We start from the raw sequence: 21282 nt of genomic DNA, 5'->3' as shown, positions 1-21282 counted from the left end.
GGCGAGCGCTAACGGGCCAAAGTCGTGAGGATTCTATACAGTACGATCGCCCATTTGGGAAGGGCAGATAAGATTCTGCTCGGTCACCCCTCGACCCCGGCCTTCCTGTTCTCAGCACCAGGTATTTGGACTGGCACGGATAGCGGGTCACTCCCTTCAAGAGCATTTCCCTTTCACAAGAGGTGACTTCTATTACGGGCTGCCTGACTGTCCATACTTGTACCAATGTACAGCCACCTCACAACTAAGAAAAAGAGGATACAATCACATAATATCCTCAAAAAAAACCTTATTGACCCCGAAATAATGCAGTTAGTAAATACCTAGAACTTACCTATGGTCTAGCTTGCCGTTTTTAACTTTTTTTGAGTATGGGCACAGTTTGTAATATCGATCATTTGCCGAATTTTCTGAACGATCAGAACAGCTATCAAATTACAAGGGGAAACATACCATTTTCCTGTTGTTTTTTTTTTTGCCAAAAGCACTTGAACTCTGTTTTTCAGATATTTTCCACTTAAGTTTGCATCCAGTTGTAGAAAGCAATCCATTTCTGTAGCGGTGTTTTAAGTCTCTATTCTCTGGGAATTATGTACAATTCTTCGTTGCCGCAATTTATATTTGTTGATGGAAAATAAGGTTGAAGACTGTCAGTTTAAGGACATTGGACGATTTCAATGGAATATTTATGAATAATAATATAATAATTTAATAATATTCTATTAGTTATACAAGTGGAAAAATAAGGTAAATTTTGCAATTTATTTTTAACGATGATTACATCTTGTATCTCATTTTGATATTCAAACTTGTCACATGAGTATAATAAGAAGTTAATGTAAAAAAATTAAATTAAATTAACAACGCAAATGTTGACATTGAATTGAAGAATACAGGATTGAGAAACCCCAGTGCTGAAAATCTCTATCACAAATTTGTCCAATACTTTACAAAGATAAACAATGTTGTTGTCTGTAGGAGTGGAAAGACCTTAGCATGTCATATTTAAGGATAAAGCATTATTTGTAAGCATAATTAATGCCTTTACTTTAGAATGCAAACATTTTTAAGGAGCCGCAAACTGCTTGCTGTTTGATTGGAAAACCTGTAAAAGATAATGCTTGGGGGGAGGGGACAAAATGCAGCATTTTTAGCAAAGCAGTGACAGCCCGTCTGCCTTTTTGTTTATATATTTGGTATAATTGTCTACAGAAGTCAACCGCAGCTTTTCACACCAAAATGTCATAAAAATGTGAGGCAATATGAAACAAAGTTTGCTCCAGGATAGGCCTTTATCGGACAGTTTCACAGATCAACACTGCCAGATGTTCATGCTCATATTGCCAGTCGAGAGGAGCCAAATACTTTGCAGACTCTTTGGGGTCGAGTAAGCATGAGTATCCCGCATGAGACAACCTGTAATCTGGCCCAGACACTGCGGTGTAAAATGCAATCTTATGAATAAAAGGCAGCGTATGAAACACGGAATGTAGCAGCAATGAAAGGGTGTGAGTGTCTGTCTGTCTGTGGGTCTGTGCGTGCGTCTGTCTATAAAATTTGTCTGCTTGTGGATTGGCATGTGTGTGCACGTGCTGCACGTCTCCTTGTAGCATGTTACATTGCTTTAGACCAGCCTTTTCCAAATGTAGTGTCAGGATCCAAAATTGGTCCTGTGTCAGTCTGCATCTGGTTACTTACTGTGAAAGTGAAATATGTAAAAATATTTTACTGAGTGTCAATCAGTCATACTTTTTTTTTTTTATTGCAGTTTATTTTGTTTTTGTTGTACTAAACGGATTTCATATTTTCTAGCTTTAATCTGTGTGTGTATCTGTATTTTATGGCAATACATGATATACTTTAGTAGGTAATTTCCAATTGTTTTAATCTAACTTTAAAAACTGGTTTCTATATGCAATGCTGGATTTATGGCTTGAAACATATTCACTGGTCCACCTTTTGTCAGTGCATGAGGAAAGACAGTGGTTGATGTTTGTGGGAAGGGCGACTTCCTCAAAAAGTGGCCTGAAAAAGCATTTCAGGGCTAACCCGGAAAGAATTAAGTGGAACGCCCCAAAAGTTCGACATTATCCAATCAATCAATGACTCAAAATTAAAAAAAAAAAAAAAAAAAAAAAAGAAACGACTGCGTTTGACATCAAAAATTCCTGTTAGACTTCAGGCCAGTGAAAATGTGTTTTTCACTGGCCTTTCACTGGCCTGGTAACAGTGATGGAAAAGCTTGACCATGACCAAATGACAACCAACAGTGTAACTCACTACAATATGAACCGTACAATTAGCAAGACCTATAAAACTAGGTGACAGCATCACTCTGCAAACATCCTCATGTTCCTTACATCTGTCAGATATTTTCAAAAGGCAAATACTTTTACAGTGGTTCACTTATTTTTACATTTTATATGACAAAAATATTAGTCCCACACAAGCACGGGGAGAACACGCAAACACCACAAAGGATGGTGGATGTGCTAACCAGTCATCCACGGTGCCATTGATAACAATAATAACATTTAATATAGTATTAGAAAAAGCCATTGTACAATAAATGCACCCTAATTGCTCCTAATAGAGTTAGTTGCATAAGTAAGTGCCCCCAACTTCTATATGAGGAAACAAGGTGTTGATGACGTTTAATGGTTTGCTTTGCCGAGAAAAATATGATGCTTCACTGTTCTTTAAAAGCGTCCAGCCAAGATGTGACTTCGCTTTTTTAGTGCCAGGCTTCTTTTCAGTAAAAGGGATTTTGTCTCTCTCTTTCTCTCCTCTTCTCTTTCATTGAATATGTAGAATATGTATAACCCACCTCTCTCTCTCTCTCTCTCTCTCATTATGTCTTTCTACCTTTCTCGCCCTCCCTGCGTCTAGCACTCAGGCCTTGTTTTTTTACTAACTGTTCGTGCAGTCAAGTCTCCCAGGAGCGTGCACCACACCCCAGACAAGAGTGGAAACTGGCTCGAGTCATAGTCAGAGCAAAGCCTGGAAAAATGAAGGCGAAGGGAGGTGGGACAGGGCAGGGGGGTTTGGCGGTTGCACTTTTGGGTCGACGTCTGCGCGGCTGGCCTGCTCTGCATTGCCCCCAGAGCACTTGACTTTTTGTTTTTGTTTTTTTGTGTATGTTTGATATGTGCTGGTTCTCATTCTGTGCTTTCGCTCCTCTCTCGCAAGCTCTCGCTGCGGTGAACTCCACATAAACAAGAGTTATAAAAGCGGATTGTGGTGTCACACATTCTGTAGCGTCCCTACCTCATTCTTCAATCACACGGTTGTGCTGGTGAAGCCGGCAACTTCGAATTGATATCAATAAGCCGCTAAAGGCTGTTTATGAGCACACAACACTAGCAGGGCTCGGCCTGTCCTCACCAGGATATTCATTACCATTGTTTTCCTTCTGAATTCCAAACATTTTGTCCTCTTTTCTAATATTTTCTTGCCACAAATGATTTATTTCTTCCTCTGTCTCATATTAATCCACCATCTTCTCTGCGTGTAGCTGGAGCAAACCTTGTTCCTTGTTGGGTTTCTTTCTAGGTGGTGTCGAGTGGATGTGTGTGTTGGTGCTTTGGGGGGGGGGGCAGTAAAACAAAGAGAGGTTGTCTTCAGGCGAGGTAGGCAGGAAACACAAGTCTCCCAGGACTCGCTGCTCCTCAGCCTGCACCAGATTGGACCTGACAGCCCCCTCAGCCACGGCACCCCGCTTGTTCTTTGTCCCGTTTTGCTCTTTTCCCCCCTCTTTTCATCATTATAATGACTTTTTGCAAGTTAATATCCATCGCATTCATGCTTATATCTACGCTCTCAATTGCCATTTTACTACACTTTGAACATCACCCCCGGAATGGGCCCTTTGGTGAAATATTTTAGGGTTTTAAATGTTTAATAGGTGGAAAATAATTCATGAGATGAAAAGATTACTCTGCAGCAGGAATTTTCCCCTTTCTCGAGAACTATTAGAAACCATATATGACATTAATTATCCATTTAAAATAAGTTTTAGGACTAGAGAATGACACTTTCAGAGTTGAACTTTATTTCAAAGAGAAGTTATAGTTGCATTTTCTTAAATACAGAACAGTATTTGATTATTTTTAGATGGGAGAAGAGGTGGATTTTGTTCGTTGAGCTGTCAACATATATTTTTCCACAAGAGGGCAATATCGCACAGTGGATAAGGGTCTGATTCGGATGTGATTTATTGATCTAGTCAGGGAAGGCCATTGCAATCAAATTCTCATTTTCAATGCCGACGTGACTGCAGAAAACAGATTTTAAAAACTAAGCAAAATGAAAGCAAATACAAATGAATACATATCGACAACAAACTGTACAATGTGATATAGTGACATATTTACATAATATATTCCATTAAATCATTGCATATGATGAATAAAAGGTTTACAATGAGGGTGATGAGGACGCTGACATGTTTTCGGTTTAGTTTATATGATCTTGAATGCCACTGTTGGTGATAAAATAACTATATCAGCTATAATCTGTTCACCAATGCATACAACCTTAAATAACAACACCAATTCCCTATACTGTACATACATACATATAGAGTTCTACTGTATGTCCTTGAGTCCCATACATTCCAGACATATTTCATATCTGAGCAGTGTTATACCTTTTTATATCTTAACAGTCATATATCCATGTAAAAGTATATAGACTTTCCAAACTTGCCTTGTGAACTTGAGAGCTTTTTAGAATTTCCACTTCCACTGATGGGAAAAGGGATTGCCTCTTGACCTTGAAAACAGCATGTGGATCCCAGTCGCGACCTCTGTCATCACTCTTACACCTCCCTTGCCTTCTGGGAGAAATTTGAATTGGGAAAAAAAGAAAGAAAAAAAAAAAGCAGAGAAAAGAGAAAGAGAGAAAAAATGTGTGGTTGTCAAACGCTTTAGAATTCTGTGTTCTGGCAACTGTTGAGGATAATACAAGTCATCAAAGGTGCTGGCCAGGTGCACTATGAGTATAGCAGGGTGTCATTGAGACTGAGCCAGGAGGCTCATCACATCCTCTGTTTTACCTGTTTGTGTCAGAGTGACTGATTGTTAGTAGAGGCTCTCCAGATACAGAGCAGAATCCACGCAAAAGTGAGCCAGGATTGGCCATTTGTCAAGGTTTCATGAAGGGAGGAAGTGAACGCGCTGCACATGGAACTGTGAACTGTGGCCGTTAATTTGTCTTTCATTTGTGGCGTGGGATGTCGCAAGGTGCCCGGTTAACTGTAATCGTTGTCTAACAGTGTGCCACAATCGTCCCTGTGTGCCAAACACAACAACACTGCCACGGCCAGATATCCTGTCAAGAGCCACTTCGGCCGAGTTCTCCATAGTTGATTAATGTGCTGTTGGTACTGGACAAATAGTCTGGTACACAGTGATGATGAATTATCAACACATACAAAGCGATAATGAATGTTGAATGTTGTGAATGTTGAAAATTGTCATTGTAATATGACTACAGCATTGACTCTCAAAGTGCGGTATGGATAACACAACTACTGAATTAAACGTTCAAACTGTGCATAGTGTTACCGTGGCTTACTTTTTTTCTTTTTGGTACTTTTGTTAAGTAGAGTTTTGTTGTATTTAACAATACATTTGCATTCAATGTTGTAGATTTGCTTTTACAACGTTTTTGAGGTACAGATTTTATTTAATTTCTGTGCAATACATTTTAATTGAATGTATTTTTTTTGTAAGTCGGATTTGTCTCTGGTGAGGGTTGGACTGGCATCTCTGCTTTTTGCAGATGATGTGGTTCTGTTGGGTTCATCAAGCCGTGATCACCAGCTCTCACTGGAGCGGTTCGCAGCCGAGTGTGAAGCAGTTGGGATGAAAATCAGCACCTCCAAATCAGAGACCATGGTCCTCAGTCAGAAAAGGGTGGAGTTCCCTCTCCAGGTCGGGGATGAGATCCTACCCCAAGTGCAGAAGTTCAAGTATCTTGGTGTCTTGTTCACAAGTGAGGGAAGACTGGAACGGGAGAGCAACAGGCGGGATGTCCAGACTCTTCCTTAGAGATAGGGTGAGAAGCCCGGTCATCCAGGAGGGGCTCAGAGTAGAGCCGCTGCTCCTCCGCCTTGAGAGGAGCCGGATAAGGTGGCTCGGGCATCTGATTAGGATGCCTCCCGGACGCCTCCCTGGTGAGGTGTTCCGGGGATGTCCCACCGGGAGGAGACCCCATGGACGACCCAAGAATTGCTGGAGAGACTACGTGTCTTCGGCTGGCCTCGGAACACCTCGGGAACCCTCTGGAAGAGCTGGATGAAGTGGCTGGGGAGAGGGAAGTCTGGGCTTGGATGGATGGATTTTTTTATTTACGCCTCTATATACGCGCAGTGTTAAAGCTATGGTCCCTAAATTTTATCGCCCCCTAAGCTGGAATTCAGTATTACAACAACAGGAACGATCGCTTCGATATTGACGTAGGGGGGCCCGTGTATGTGATGATTCTACAACACTCTACAACATTTTGATTCTGGTTTGAAGGACAGCCTGTGGGGACAAAAGATAGATTCTTCGGAAGAGGAAATTGTTGTAAATTCACTATTATTGCTGCGTTTTGTGCATGTGTTGCTTGGATGCAGGTGAACTTTGATTATTTTACGTCAGGCAACTTGTTGGGCAGCTAAGGGGTCCTCGGAAAGAGGTTTTGTTCGTTCACGGCAATTATTATTACTATTGCTTTCGTTTACACAGTAACTTTTGTATGATTATTTTCTGCTACACAAACGCTAAATAATGTGTTTAGTAAGTTTTTTACAAAAGACAAGGGGCCGTGCGTCTCCCATTTGCAGGTAAAATGTGTCATTCCCGTGCCATCATTTACGGTGCTCCACCAAGTGGGCTAGTGCGGCAAATGAATCGGGTGTTCACTAAATATAAAAAAATCAAATACTGAAAAATTCTGTGTTAGAGGAGCTGAAAAGGATTTTTTTTATAGTTACATACTGCCGGTCTAATGTTTAAACTGCATAATGTGACAGTGGCTTACTATAATATTAAATATACTTTTTAGGAATAGTTTTTGATGAACACGTGGGCCTACTACACCAACGTATTTTAATGTTAATGTCAGTCTTGACGGTGGTACTTGGAGAGCTAAGTATTTTTTAAGGTGGTACTTGGTATCAAAAGTTTAAGAACCACGAGACAAGAGCATTCTAGTGAGTACTTAATACTTTTTAGTTTTAACACAACCAAGGCTAGTAAAACAGACACATTTTATGGGCTCCTTTTTCTTTTATTATTGTGATGTAACCCCAATCATCCAAAACCGGCCTGAACCGCTTTGACATTTTGGCCAAATTGCGGATCTTTGTAGCAGACAAAGACTTTCAGATTGACATGATAATGGAGTGCATTGACTCATTGCCTCAGGACTCACCATTTTTTTAAGTGAATAGTTTGTATACAAGGGGTGGGTATTTAAAACGAACAAATGGGCCAGCACATTCATGCATGAGGTTAAAATATGTATGTAAAATTGTCTATTTTAATAATAAACTAATATTTCATTTGTAAGTGTATTACAGTATTTATAATTATTTACTTATCATTAATTAACCAATTATTTGATCAAATAAATAAAATATATTATTTACAATAAACTCATTAACATTTTTAGATAGATTAATTACAAGATGAATAAATAAATTTTATTTAACCAATTTAAGGAAAAAAATGGCTAAAACGTGAGCCATAATTTAACAACCCATTTTGTTACATACAATATAACAAAACATACAATATGAAAAAAAACAAATACAACCAACAAAGTCACCTTTTTTTGTGCTTCCAATGTAACCAGGGAGGCAAGAGAGCACTTTGCACAGAAATCCCAATTTTAGCCATTACTGCATTTTAGACATGGCCCGCCTAAATGCTGTCCTCCATTTTTTATTTATTTTTTGTTAGACCCTTCATATGATGCTGTACGGCGAACAGGATGGTCAAACAACATGCACAGCGCCAAAGGTGAGGACTAAAAGCACTGCACAATCCAAGTTCATGGATGTTAGACATTGTGGCCAATTCTGTCCCCAAGACATGAAGTTAATGTGCCAATCAATGTGTGCGTGGTTACATTCAATCATTTTTTCTTTGTCACTCTCTCGCATTCTGCAGGCTCACCAGTTGTGACTCAGAATGTGACCAAGACTACCGAGCAGCCCAGAGCTCAACCAGGTAACAGCCCTCGACCCGTTTTTGTTTGCCATCAATGTGGCAAACCCTGCAAATTTGTAGACTGATTTTAAAATGAGCCAAAACTAAATATAGTTTTGGCTGATAAGTATAGTTCTAACTTCGTTCTAACTAGCAGTGGTAGGCTATATTAAATGACGAGTACAAACTGGTCAGTTTTCTTCTCACCACTGTGCATGTGTTAGCGAATCAGAATTCGATCGAATTGATGGGATTGTGTCCACGAACAGCAATCTGCATAAAAAAACGCCCGTATTTCCTTAGAAAAGGACATCCGTTTGATGTATCATAACGAGATTGGCGAGAAGTTGGAAGAGATGGCCCCAAAACTTCCATCCATCCATTATCTGAGCCGCTTATCCTCACAAGGATCACGGGAGTGCTGGAGCCTATCCCAGCTATCATCGAGCAGGAGGCAGGGTACACCCTGAACTGGCCGGCCACAAAACTTTCAGAATCTTTATCCTATTTTAAAAAGGTTGGGATCATAGGAAAGCTTGCTAAACACAGAAACTGACAACATATGATCATGATGTTAATCGGGATGTCACAATATTCACGATATCGAGATATCATGGAGTTCGAAGTGCCTTGATATCGTCATGGTCTTTTCCCGATATAAAATAATGAAACGTGCTTAAAATGTAGTTTTGGGATGGCGATACGAAGCCACGGCGCTTAGCCAGGTTTCAAGAGCGCTTCACTTCCTCATTTGTGTGTAAACACACCCGACTGGACGTATATCCCATGTGACCATGCGGGTATGTCACAAGAAATACACTGATTGGCTGACTGGCTCACGTGACCGAAAGGTTCGTGTTGGAAGGGATGCAGAAGCATCGCAACTTGTTACGGCTCACTACATCGTTTCACAATCAGGTCTCCTTGTGCCGCCGCCCCCGCCTCATCAAAGAGATTATCCGGCGAAGCATAACACTCTTTAGTGGTGTGCTCGTGAGTGTTTCTCTCAAGTCGTGGGTGAATGAACATCACACGGAGAGAGAATAACGATTCAGACTCCCGTTACAACATATCCATCTGCCAATCCATCCCATTAGTCCAGAAAAATGAAATAATAGGTCCACTCCATACAACCAGCATCAATAATAAATAAATCATCGAACATACTTCCCTCTCTTCAAATGAAACATCCATATTTCATGCTGATCGGAAAAAAATAAATCTTCTTACTAATCAGCTTATTCAGCTGAGGAAAATAAACTAAGCAGGAGTCCCACGATTATTTCATTTCTTGTTATTTGCTTGTTTCTAAAGGTGCGTAAGAGTGTTCCTGCCATTCTGGCTTCACTGGAATGTTTGGAATCAAGCAAATAAATCACTGTTAGTAGCCAGTATCCCATTTCTAATGTTTCAAATTTAAAAAAATATGACAATAAATAACGGGGGACGACTGGTTAGAACACCTGCCTCACCGTTCTGGGGAGCGGGGTTTAAATCCCGGCCCCGCCTGAGTGGAGTTTGCATGTTCGCCGGGTACTCCGGTTTTTTCCTCCCACATCCCACATCCCAAAAACATGCATGGTAGGTTAATTGAAGACTCTAAATTGCCCGTAGGTGTGTATGTGAGTGCGAATGGTAGTTTGTTTGTATGTGCCCTGCGATTGGCTGGCAACCAGTTCAGGGTGTACCCCGCCTCCTGCCCGATGATAGCTGGGATAGGCTCCAGCGCTACCGGAGTGCCCGGAGAAAAAGCACGCAGGCACGGGAAGAACATGCAAACTCCACACAGGCGGGGCTGGGGATTAAACCCAGGTCCTCAGAACTGTGAGGCAGACGCTCTAACCAGTCGTCCACCGTGCCGCCCATAAAATATATTTCATCTAAATTTGAATATGTATAGTAACAATTTTGTTGAATATTACTTTAAAAAAAAACATTCTCACAGTGGAATAGTCCAATATATGTTAGTCTGTTTTCCTCCCATGTCTAGTCCTTCACTATTTCAGTTAAAATACTTTACCTCTGTTCTTTGCCAATTAGTGCAAGTCCGAGTTCTTTTCATGAGCATTTTAACACGTCTGCTTTTGTTCACAGATCCTTACCAGATACTTGGTCCCACCAGTAGTCGCCTAGCCAATCCTGGTAAGAATGTTGATTATCCGTAACACATCTGTTATTTCTCCAAACAACGTTCCGGTGCGTCTCTCATTCACCGATGACACCTCTCCTTCTGCTCACCAGGTTCAGGCCAAATCCAACTTTGGCAATTCCTCTTGGAGCTCCTGTCGGACAGCGCCAACGCCGGCTGCATCACCTGGGAGGGCACCAACGGCGAGTTTAAGATGACGGACCCGGACGAGGTGGCGCGCCGTTGGGGCGAGCGCAAGAGCAAGCCCAACATGAACTACGACAAACTGAGCCGTGCGCTGCGCTACTACTACGACAAAAACATCATGACCAAGGTGCACGGCAAACGCTATGCCTATAAGTTTGACTTCCATGGCATCGCCCAGGCGCTGCAACCCCATCCCACCGAGTCGTCCATGTATAAGTACCCCTCGGACCTAGCCTACGTGCCTTCTTATCACAGCCATCAACAGAAGGTCAACTTTGTGTCCCCTCACCCTCCGTCCATGCCAGTTACCTCCTCCAACTTCTTCGGACCAACTGCTCCATACTGGAGCTCGCCCACTGCTGGCATCTACCCCAACCCGAACGTCCCCCGCCACCCGAACACCCATGTGCCCTCCCATCTGGGCAGTTACTATTAAACACCTCTATATAAACACCCACTAGCCAAGCCCGCCCTTGCTGACCTGCACTCCCAATACCGTAATGAAGGCAATGAAGAGGCGTGATGATATCAAAGGAGATTTTAAAATATTTGTTAATAATTTCTAAACAACTGGATGCTATGGTCCTAAATGGAATACTACTTACCTTTAGAAGACTTGATGTTTCGGACATGTGCCTTTATCTTCCACTTCCTCCTGGAAGCTGCAGCCAGTTCCTCTCCAAAATGTTTGCCACGCCAAAGTCTGAGGACAGAAGAGCAATCATGTCTGCCTCCTCAGCCCAGACATGGCCCTTTATTTACGGGTCTCAATCTACATCCTCCTGAGTACATTACAGCCATTATGCTTGAAAGCATCTGCTCTTTCCACCATCTACAACCTTGTTGGGGGTTGTTATTCCCACACACCAAAGCCTTCATCTTTTTCCCCCACTGTCTCTGCTCGTCCATCTGTATCATTTTGTGTGTGTGTAGAGTCTTCTGGAATTCGCTGGAAAAGAAGGAGCCCCCCCCACACACAAGACACGGACCTTTCTCGGCACTGAATGAAAGTTGACAACTGGAATAAGCCATTCACAATTTAATTTATCCTCCAAACTGGAAGGCAAGAGAGGAGTTGAATCATAGAAAAGGAAGCGCTGTATGTCTGCTGAACTGTCAGTTGTACTCTACATGCTTTCTGCGTTGCGTGTGGAGTTGATGATGGGCAATGTGTACAGCTGTGTTGTGCTGAGGAAGCCGTGTCAAGACGTAATTGAAGCAATTTTGCAACAAGTCAACCCAGGCCGACACACTCGACTATTAAAAGTTTACCGCATTGACGCCTTGAAGCCATGTTATGTCTCTCGACCATGTCAGTATTAATGTGAATGTTATCCGGTTTGTGTCTTAAAAGAGGATGCAAAATCAAAGATTGTCAGGTGTTTTCATTTTTAAAAAACTGAAAAGAATTACCAAAGCTATTAATAATATGAAAAGCCCTTCTCTTGGTTAGATGGAGAAGCAGTCTAACAAGACTGCAAATATAGAATAAGTGCATTGAAATAAAGTGACTGCATCCAGTTTACTATGTGATGAAATGAGCATTAAACCACAACAGTGTTAGTATCGTTTTTTTAACTGCTGTTCTGCCCAGTCTGTATTAGAGTTGAAATATTCCCTGATGAAAAATCTGACAATTTTTGATTTGTTTTCTGACTGCCACTGTTTCTCACCTTCTTTTGGGGCTAGTCAGGATCATGTAGGTCACACTGAGAAGTGGCTTTTTCAGTTCGTCGCCTTAGTCGACAGTGTCAAGTTGCATATTACCGGGGCTGGATCCTAGTTTGAGAGCAGCATGTATGCTTGAATGTTAGTTTCTCACTGATCTAAAGGCCAGATAAACATGCACATGGACTTCCTTCTCATATAATCACATCATATCATAAGGTTTTCATCTTCAGGTGTACAAGCTATTATTAGCAAATGCATTCCGTGACCAGTAAGCAAAATGGACACTTGAAAGCAAATGACTTTGGATTAAGTTTATCGGAGAACAAAACCAATTTAAAATATGACGAGATGAAACAAAGAATTCCTCAGATTCGCAAACGCTGTGCGTTTGTCAGACCTATTTTTTATTATTTTATATGCATCAGTCAACTAGGCATTAAAGCAACTTACTGTATAAATTATGCAGAGTTATTTTCATATGTGACAGTATTAAAAAGAGACAAGAGAATTAATACGAGTTGACCTCGGTCAAAAAATGCAAACCTTTGAAGTCCATTTCTGCTCAGTAGTTTGTTCAGCATTTTAAGCGTTTTTATATTTGTACATTTGGGCAATACATTTTTAGCTTTTTTATTTTCTTCTTTTTGTAATTATTTTTATGAGATTGTGTAACACCTTAAAGTGCCTTTGTGTGCACAAGCTATTTTTAGCCTTCTCCAAAAACATAAGTGACTGCTTGAATCCAATAACAAGGGACCTATTGACTCTGTATGCAACATGTGATTAGGATGGTTCTTAATCACTTTTGAAGTCCTAGAATTGGTGGAAATGAAGATATTGTATGTAAATGAATGCAAATAGCATATTAACATTGACCAATAGAATACAAAGGGAACCTACAATTTGTAATGCACCCTGAACATTCCTTTTATTTTACAAAATCAATCAAAAGAGATCTATACTACTTCTAATAAGCAATGTATTTTGGATATGAAATATAAAATTGTGTGTGTGTGTGTGTGTATATATATATATATATATATATATATATATATATATATATATATATATTTGTGCGTGTGTATAATTTTACAATTAACCAATGCATTATTATTATTATTATTAATAATATTATTATTATTATTTTATTATTATTATTTTGATTGTCAAGTTAATCCTGTAATGTATGAAGTCATACCTTTTGAAAAAGGACTTTTGTATAGGAAAATGTGACAAATAAATGTTTTTACCTCTCAAGTTCTGACCTGATACCCATCAATGGCTTCAGTTGTGTTTCCATGGCAACGCCTGCACTTTTCTTTGAGAATAATTGGCTTCATGTCTGTGAAACATGTCTTTTTTTTCTGTCTCTTTTTATTTTTACGTGAACGAAGGTGACTACTATTCAAATGAATAGTAGTTTTATTGTGATGCAGATTTTACAAAAAGATGAGGATAAGCGGTACAGAAAATGGATGGATGGATAAAGCGACCATTACGATTTATAGCTGTTATCTTGATCAACAATGTACAGTAAGTCTAACCTGATAGCAAGGCAATTTAATCCACGCACAAATTAATTATGGAAAGACACTAGGAAATTCTACATTGTGTATACACACTCAGCCACTGCTATATCATCAGGTACATCGAATGCATTCTTAGGCAATACTCCTGCAGTCAAATTTAACAAGCATGTCATGACAATACACTGCATTCCAAATTAATATTCAAATGAAGTTTTTCTGGGATTTTCCTAAATAGTTGAGGCAAATGACAGTTGACAGTTTTCAAGTCATCAACTGTCAAATTATATATATTTTTTTAACAAACCTTCCAATGATAATGGGACTTTCTGACTGACCACTTTCTTTCACGATAACAAAAGAAGAATCGTGCTTTCATGAACAAAATCCTCTTCGAGGATGACATTGCACCATCTCAAAGAAATTCAACCAGAAACTCTCCAAAACCTCATAAATTTAATGGATATAAGTATGTATCAAATAATGCGTCTTATATCAAAATGTATCTTGACTTATGTTTTCGATTGAAATAGCTTTTGATTTCAGTAACTATGACATCCCAATGCTGCAAATACATTAAATTACCATTTTCAGTTTTTTAAAACCTGTACAATGTCTTGAAATTCTGTTGTACGTAATAATTTGGAACATTGCATGTGAAGTTTTATTTTTCACTGGGAGGTTTGTTCAAAAACATTTGAATTATTGAAATTTGGAACGCAGGGTAGTTTTAATAATGCGATGTTGGCCCGAGTATGCACAAATAGATATATATACAGTATATAAATCAATACGGGGAGAAAGGTGCACATGCCTCTTGCATTTAAAAAAAATAAAAATACATGAAAATAATCTACATGATGATGTTCACAAACCAATGCCTTTAAAGATTACATTGAAATCAATACAACGCAAAACTTAATGGAGAATTTACTCACCTGATTTTGACTTGCATGTGTCAATCATACTCCATTCAAAATGTGTCAGCTGGAGACAATCAGAATCTAAAAGTTGTTGGCATTTACTTTATTATTATTTTTAAAAAAGTAACGGCGATCAGCTCCATTCTTGAAGGTGATCTGAGTCTTTGCTACAGGTAAATATATATATTTATTTATATTTGTGTGTGTGTGTGTGTGTGTGGGGGGGGGGGGGTTGCATGCGATTGTGCACGTGTGTGTCAAATTGAGAGCTTATGCAACAAGACAACTGACACCATTATCGTAACCACGTGTACGTACGCTCATCGAGTGTTCAGACCTCTCTGATCTTACAATCACACTGGCAAGCAGACTGTAAATGCGCTTTCATCATAGAACTCAAATGGCACTAACCATTAGTTTCACAATGAAGCCGATTTCTCAATTTACTTGCTAACAACTGTGAACTCACTTGTTTATGCATACACTGGACTTTATAACGGTGAGTGTGAAACCACAACAGCCTGCATGAACATACACCAAGATGCAAACGGTCATGTGGAAAATTACCATAACCTATTTTTTCATATATATATATAATATAGTATAAATAAACAACCTAACTTGATAAAGAAACTGGGTGCATACATACCGTACATTATACAGTTCAAAGAAACGTCAGATATGTTTGTACCTGTTTTTTTTTTATTGCTTTGTTCTTGCACCAGCGCTTTCAAAAATAGAATTTACTTTAAAGTTACTGTGGCAGGCAAGTATTGACAGCGGTTAGCATGCATGTGATCAGATGCTGAAGAATTGAAGACAATAAATGTATTGATCAGAGCATCCACGACTCACTGGGACCAAATACGTTGGCTCTTATGTTTGCTGTCACAACTTCACTTTGTTTGGATGCAAATTTGTAATGGGGGTTGCTGGCTGGCAGGCAGGTTGTCGCGTTGACCTTTTTGATTATGTTAACAGTAATTTCAGGTGGAGAGCAATGCAAGGCAGACATTTTGAGTGTAAAAATAGTTTTATTTTGGCTGTTTCAACCCTGAGATCAAATAATAATTAAAAAACAAATAATATTTGATTTCATTCAATAGTTCAGGCTGCACGAAGCCAATAATTAAGTGTTTCCCAGAGAACATTGTTCTCCCACTACATAGTCACGCAAAAGTTCCACATTAAACCAATGTGAGTGTCTGTGCTGGAATAGATAAACAAAGGCTAATGTTTCAAGCCCTAGTGTCTTTTTGTGTATGGCAGACTACACAGGCATGAATTATTAAACAAGCACTAATATTGTTTTCTCATCCATGACAATTGCAAGGCACCCAAAACAAGTTGTTCAAGTAAGATTCATACACAGAAAAATACAGTCTTTTGCTATCCTCAGTAAACCCGATGTGCAGGGCCTGAGGTAACTTACAGCAACTCCTCTTCAGTCACAGCAAGCGCTCATTTGAGTATATTTATCTTGTGAGAAGACCTATATTCATCTTTTTCTCTTCTGGTATTTCAACCAAGACATTTTCATGACATGGCACCTCGTCTGAAAACAGGGTTTTGGCTGATAAGACTTTGACAGGTGTGTTTTTACATACAGTACATACATAAAAGAATTGTTCGCTATAACTCAATTGATCCACACATTTTCCAAATTATAATGAGGTTTGCTTCATCTAAAATTAACTGTTTTCCCAAATATACTTTGGGATGCTTAAGAGGTTCGTTCATAAGAGAGCGGTAAAAGGCCAAGTGTCTTGTTCACCATCTCTGTGGTCTTACATCTTAGTGATGCTTGAAGAATCATGAATATCAATCACCTCAAAACCCTGGTTGTCAATTCCATCTTTGGAGTGGTGGTGATGACCTTTGATGTTGTGGAAACAGTAGGCGCAGTGTGCAGTGGCCACAGGCACCACCTTGGAAAAGTTGGAGAAATCTACCCTGTATTTACCTTCTTTGCTTCGGGAGATGATGGGCAGGAAATTGTAGCCCCACATGATCTCCTGAGGAATAAAGGAGGTCCGGACTTGACAGGAGGAGCTGGTGGACTCAGCGGTACCGTCCAAGAACACGACCAGCTCAAACTCTTGCTTGTGGAGAGTGTCCACCGCCATCTCAAAGAAAGGACTGCTTTTATTGATGATGTGATAAAGTGTGAGCGGACACACAAAGAAAAGGTTGTCCTTTCCAGCGTCCACCATGAAGTCAATGTTCACCTGGTCCATGATAATCGCCTCACCATCTGCTGTAATGGTGGTTCTCAACAGTTTGCCATAGATCTGGCTTCCTATCATGAGGGTCTTGCGAAGGTTGGCTACCCGTATTGACAAGCAGAGTGTGCCATTCTTTGGGCTGATAACAGCCATGTCACTAAATGAGATGGTCTTAGCTCTCTTTTTAGGTAAGGAAATTTTGGATAAGATGATTCCGCACATGAAGCAGTTGATAACTGCTCCAAGAAGAGACTGGATGATGAGAACTGCCACTGCACCGGGGCACACAGGAGTGAGGGCTCGACCACCGTACCCAATGGTGGTTTGGGTTTCAAGGGAGTACAGGAACGCAGTGGTGAGTCCAACAACATTATCGACACAAGGCGTGTGGTCCGCCGGGGGCGCCTGCCATGTCAGATCTCCATTACTACGGGCAATCCAGTACCAGAGCAGGCCAAAAATGAACCAGCTCAGGGTGAAAGACGCAATGAAGAAGAAGAGCACAAAACGCCACCGGATCTCCACGAATGTTGTCCAGAAGTCGGTTATGAAAGCAAAGTATTTGCTGTACTTAATGTTTCCATATTCAATGTTGCAATGGCCGTCTTTGTTCACCAGCCTGGTCCTACGACTCTTTCGCTCAGCCAGGTAGCTCTGGAGATGTTTGCTGAAAGGTCCAAACATTTTCTACAAGTCCACAACCTTGAAAACAGAAAAGTAAACATGGGTCATTTCTTTCCTAAAACAATATAGTAGTATAGCTTGATTTGGCATCTTACATTACATAAATCTATTTATATCATTGAAACAAGACAAAATCATTAGCCGAAATAAACCAACCAGCTGAGAAACACAAAAGAAAATTTTAACATCTAGCAGAAAAAGTCCCATTCAAATAAATGTGTTGAAAACAAACTGTTCAGATAACATTTGAGTTCAGGCACAATTAGCTGACTTAGCTTCAAAACAACTTTGTGCCTATTCTTGCCGAGTCATGTGTACACATAAATGTGACCATACGCTTGTTGGCGAGTCTTAATTGGTACAAAACAGACTGTACAGTGAGTTAGGTTTTTTGTTTTTTTCAGCCTTCAAAGCTTACATCTCATGTTTTCCCTTTGCATCCTTTTTTTCATGGGCCTTGAAAGTTCTTAATTAAACACAGTAATTTCTTATCTACACATAAGAAAACTACACAGTGGCCTGAGGTTGATAATGGTCATCTGTGTTTCGCATGAGTAAAATATTTTTATAGCTTTTGTTATCATCATTTCACAGTCTTACGCTCAGTTGTCTAATGATGCTAAATATTAACAGTCTCTTCTGTTTTTGTTCAAATCGAACGAACAACAATTAGGATTATTAAATGATTACACATAATCTAGAATATCTTCGTGATTCTGCACAGGTCTTCAAACTGAGTTACTCTTAATCGTTTGTGGTCATTGCACATCCACTGAGCTTCATGCAAAAGGGAGTAAAAAAAAAAAAAACGTATTCGAGGTACAAATGAAATTTTGCTAATGAGCTACAGGACACAGAGCGGTAATGTGTGTTTCAATTCAACTGGGCATTTCAAACTCATGGTTATTAAAAGAGTGACACCAAATGCAGTTCAAATATGTATGAATTAACATTCTACACACAGATGCAATGTGCAATACGAACAAGTCAACTAAACAACAGCTTGTGGCAATGGTTTACACACAATTACTAACTTGTTGGTACCCTTCAGTTAAATAAAGAACAATTGTCAATGAAATAACTTGAAACTGACAAAAGCAATAATGAACAAAAATGTATTGAAAATGAGTAAATTAATGTAAGTCCATCCTTGAATTTCTTTTTTAGAATGAAGGATTTCTGGCACTGGACAGCAAATTTCACTCAAGAATACCTTGATCGTGTTGAGATTTCATTTTAACCTGCACAGATTCAAAACACCATGTGCCAGATGCAACAAAGCAGCGCAAGAATGTAACAGCGCCTCCTCGAGATAATCCTAAATGAATGAACTGAGGAGGGGGATGAAACATGCAGTCTGGAGAAGGCACCCTTCAAACTTGAGACATCTGGTGAAGTTTGTTCGCAAGCAGTGGAACAGAATACCTGTCAGCAGGTGCACAGGCCTCACTGAGAGTTACATAAATTATATGTTTGCAGTGATTGCCTCAAAAGGTTGGGCAGCAAAACATATTGCAACAATATATGTCAGATAACTATCAGTAAAATGTGATACATTTTTACTTTTGTTAGTTCCAACTTATTTCAGTGACAACAGAGGTTTTCTTTTTTTATCAAATGGTACAAGTTTTTGGATTCATGATATTAGATTTACACAAAAACAACCAAACTATTGAGAGAGAATTCAAGTTGGTCTCAAATGAATTAATACTTTGGTGTAAAATCACGCCCAGAGAGAAAACACAAAATACATTTTAAAAAGGTTTTGTCGGATGCAACTGTGTAATTTAAATAAATTAATCATAGCTGTTTGAGAGCAGCGCCAAAATGTCCTTATGATTAATGATGGCCTAAAAAGTCAGCAACATTTAGTTGACTTGCTAAACAACAACAGATTTCCATACTATGGCTTTCCATGACGAAATAATATTGAACTATACTCACTTCTATGAATGTGAAGTAGTTTGAGACACATCCAGCTAAGTGTTGATTTCCAGCTCCACCTCTTTGGTCCTCTTCACAGTTGAATGGGAGAGGCGTGTCCTCTTATGCCTGCTCTACTGCACCTGCGTACATTTATACTGTCCTCTCACGGCGGACCGGCCAGGTAGTGTTTACGCCCCCAGAGACATCAAGTAAACTCCCCACCCCACCTCCAAACACACGCACACATGCATGGATACCCTTCCCCCGGCTCTAACAAGCTGTGTTTACCCCACAGACGCCTGGCACCAAGGGCCAAGCTGACCTCGATCCACTCCCCGTGCAGGCCTTTCCCTTTCTAGTTTATGATATCACACATTTCTGGATGAAGACCAATTCAATGTTTAGAATAAAAATGGAAAAGCTTGATACTGTAACAGCAAGTTCCAAATCTCTGTGTCCGAGTAACAAACTGTTTTACTTTGGACCCAAATGCATGGCTGCAGTTATTATTATCTATTTTTTTTCATATTGCCCTCTTGTGGAAATAATACTAAAGTGTATTACTATATCAAATTTCTGATCAAGATAGGTCAAATACAATATACAATATACAATATTTTGGAATAATATGCATGTTCATGGCCTGTGCGATGGCAAAAAAAAAATGAAACTAGTTTTTTGATAAACTTTTAATACCTTTACTTCTCACAAAATAGAGATGTCACTGTCAATCAAAAATCAGTACAATCCCTTAACTGCAACCAAAGAACTGTGTTGTTGTGAAATATGTGAAACAGGGAACAAAAATAGGTGATGAAGTGGGACAAGAGGTGATAGGAGATAAAAAGAGAAGATGCTCCAGATCCAAATACCTACCTGGGGATATTCAAAATGCTGAGAGGAGAAAAATTGTGAATTATAAGTTTGAGTCATTTTTCAGCACAGTTACTCCGAGTAAAAGTGTAAAAAAAGACCTTCAGTAGTTTTTTTACGAGCTGTAGAAGGCGTGTTCTGCATCCACAAAGCTGTATTGTTAGCACACAGCGCCGTTAAATTTCTGTTTCTGTTAATCCATGCCTATGTAGAAGGATGTTAAGCATGAGGCATTGAAAGCTCTTGTATTCTTTTATTGTTTGATCAACTCTGTCATTTGTGATGCCTTTTATTGTACCCAATGGGCCTGCAAATAGTCACCATTACTGCACTGATCGTCGGGCTGGTTTGGCAACTTTGGAAGTTACTTTTGACTGCTAGTAAGTCAAGAGAATGGTCAGTCAGTGACTAGCAATGAATAATAATGACCTCTGAAATAAAATAAAGGATGTGCGCATGCAAGCGGCACTGCAATCAAAATGAGAATGGTTATCAAGAAGCAGTCATAATAGAAAAAAGTAGCTGTTGTTGCCCGCTGTTTTTGTTAATTGTAAATATTGTGTCAGTGTGAAAGGAAGTCAAATAGTAACTTTTGTTCCAAAATATTATTTTTTGTAAAATATATGTCTACATGCAATTAAATTATTCAAATACTTTGCATTTTTGACAAAGACTGCATTTACACTAAGTGGTTCCAGTGACAATTCTTATTTTTTTGCTCCCAACAGGCATCAATTGTGTATTATTTTTTATTTAATTGAAAACTCATGGAAATGGATACCCTCAATATGGAATAAGGCTTCTCCCAAATGAATCAGGATTCAGCATAAATGAACAATTCAAAAACACCCCGTCAATCAATGCAGTATGCACGCACATGATAACTCAAACACACCCACTGTGAATTAAAAAAACACC

General features: G+C 39.5%; 2 protein-coding genes across 4 annotated transcripts in view; one reads left to right on the top strand and one right to left on the bottom strand.

Moving 5' to 3' along the window:
• fli1 (Fli-1 proto-oncogene, ETS transcription factor) overlaps nucleotides 1-11906 on the top strand; it is a 36401-nt gene extending 24495 nt beyond the window's left edge. For all 3 annotated transcript variants that reach the window (XM_061681337.1, XM_061681338.1, XM_061681339.1), the window contains 4 exons: nucleotides 7953-8012; nucleotides 8163-8222; nucleotides 10296-10343; nucleotides 10443-11906. In XM_061681337.1, the coding sequence (XP_061537321.1) occupies nucleotides 7953-8012; nucleotides 8163-8222; nucleotides 10296-10343; nucleotides 10443-10972 (698 nt within the window). In that variant the 3' untranslated portion in view covers nucleotides 10973-11906. The remainder of the gene's footprint in view (nucleotides 1-7952; nucleotides 8013-8162; nucleotides 8223-10295; nucleotides 10344-10442) is intronic.
• Nucleotides 11907-15682: 3776 nt separating this feature from the next.
• On the bottom strand, nucleotides 15683-19600 carry kcnj1a.1 (potassium inwardly rectifying channel subfamily J member 1a, tandem duplicate 1). Its single transcript, XM_061681887.1, has 2 exons — nucleotides 19510-19600; nucleotides 15683-17583 (listed from the first exon to the last, which is right to left on the bottom strand). The coding sequence occupies exon 2, from the start codon at nucleotides 17563-17565 to the stop codon at nucleotides 16444-16446; it is 1122 nt and encodes a 373-aa protein (XP_061537871.1). The 5' UTR covers nucleotides 17566-17583; nucleotides 19510-19600; the 3' UTR covers nucleotides 15683-16443.
• Nucleotides 19601-21282: the final 1682 nt, after the last annotated feature.

The sequence above is a fragment of the Phycodurus eques genome, chromosome 7 (genome assembly GCF_024500275.1).
Source record: "Phycodurus eques isolate BA_2022a chromosome 7, UOR_Pequ_1.1, whole genome shotgun sequence".
NCBI lineage: Eukaryota > Metazoa > Chordata > Actinopteri > Syngnathiformes > Syngnathidae > Phycodurus > Phycodurus eques.
The sequence above is the reverse complement of the archived record's forward strand: the minus strand, read 5'-3'. Positions and strand labels throughout refer to the sequence as shown.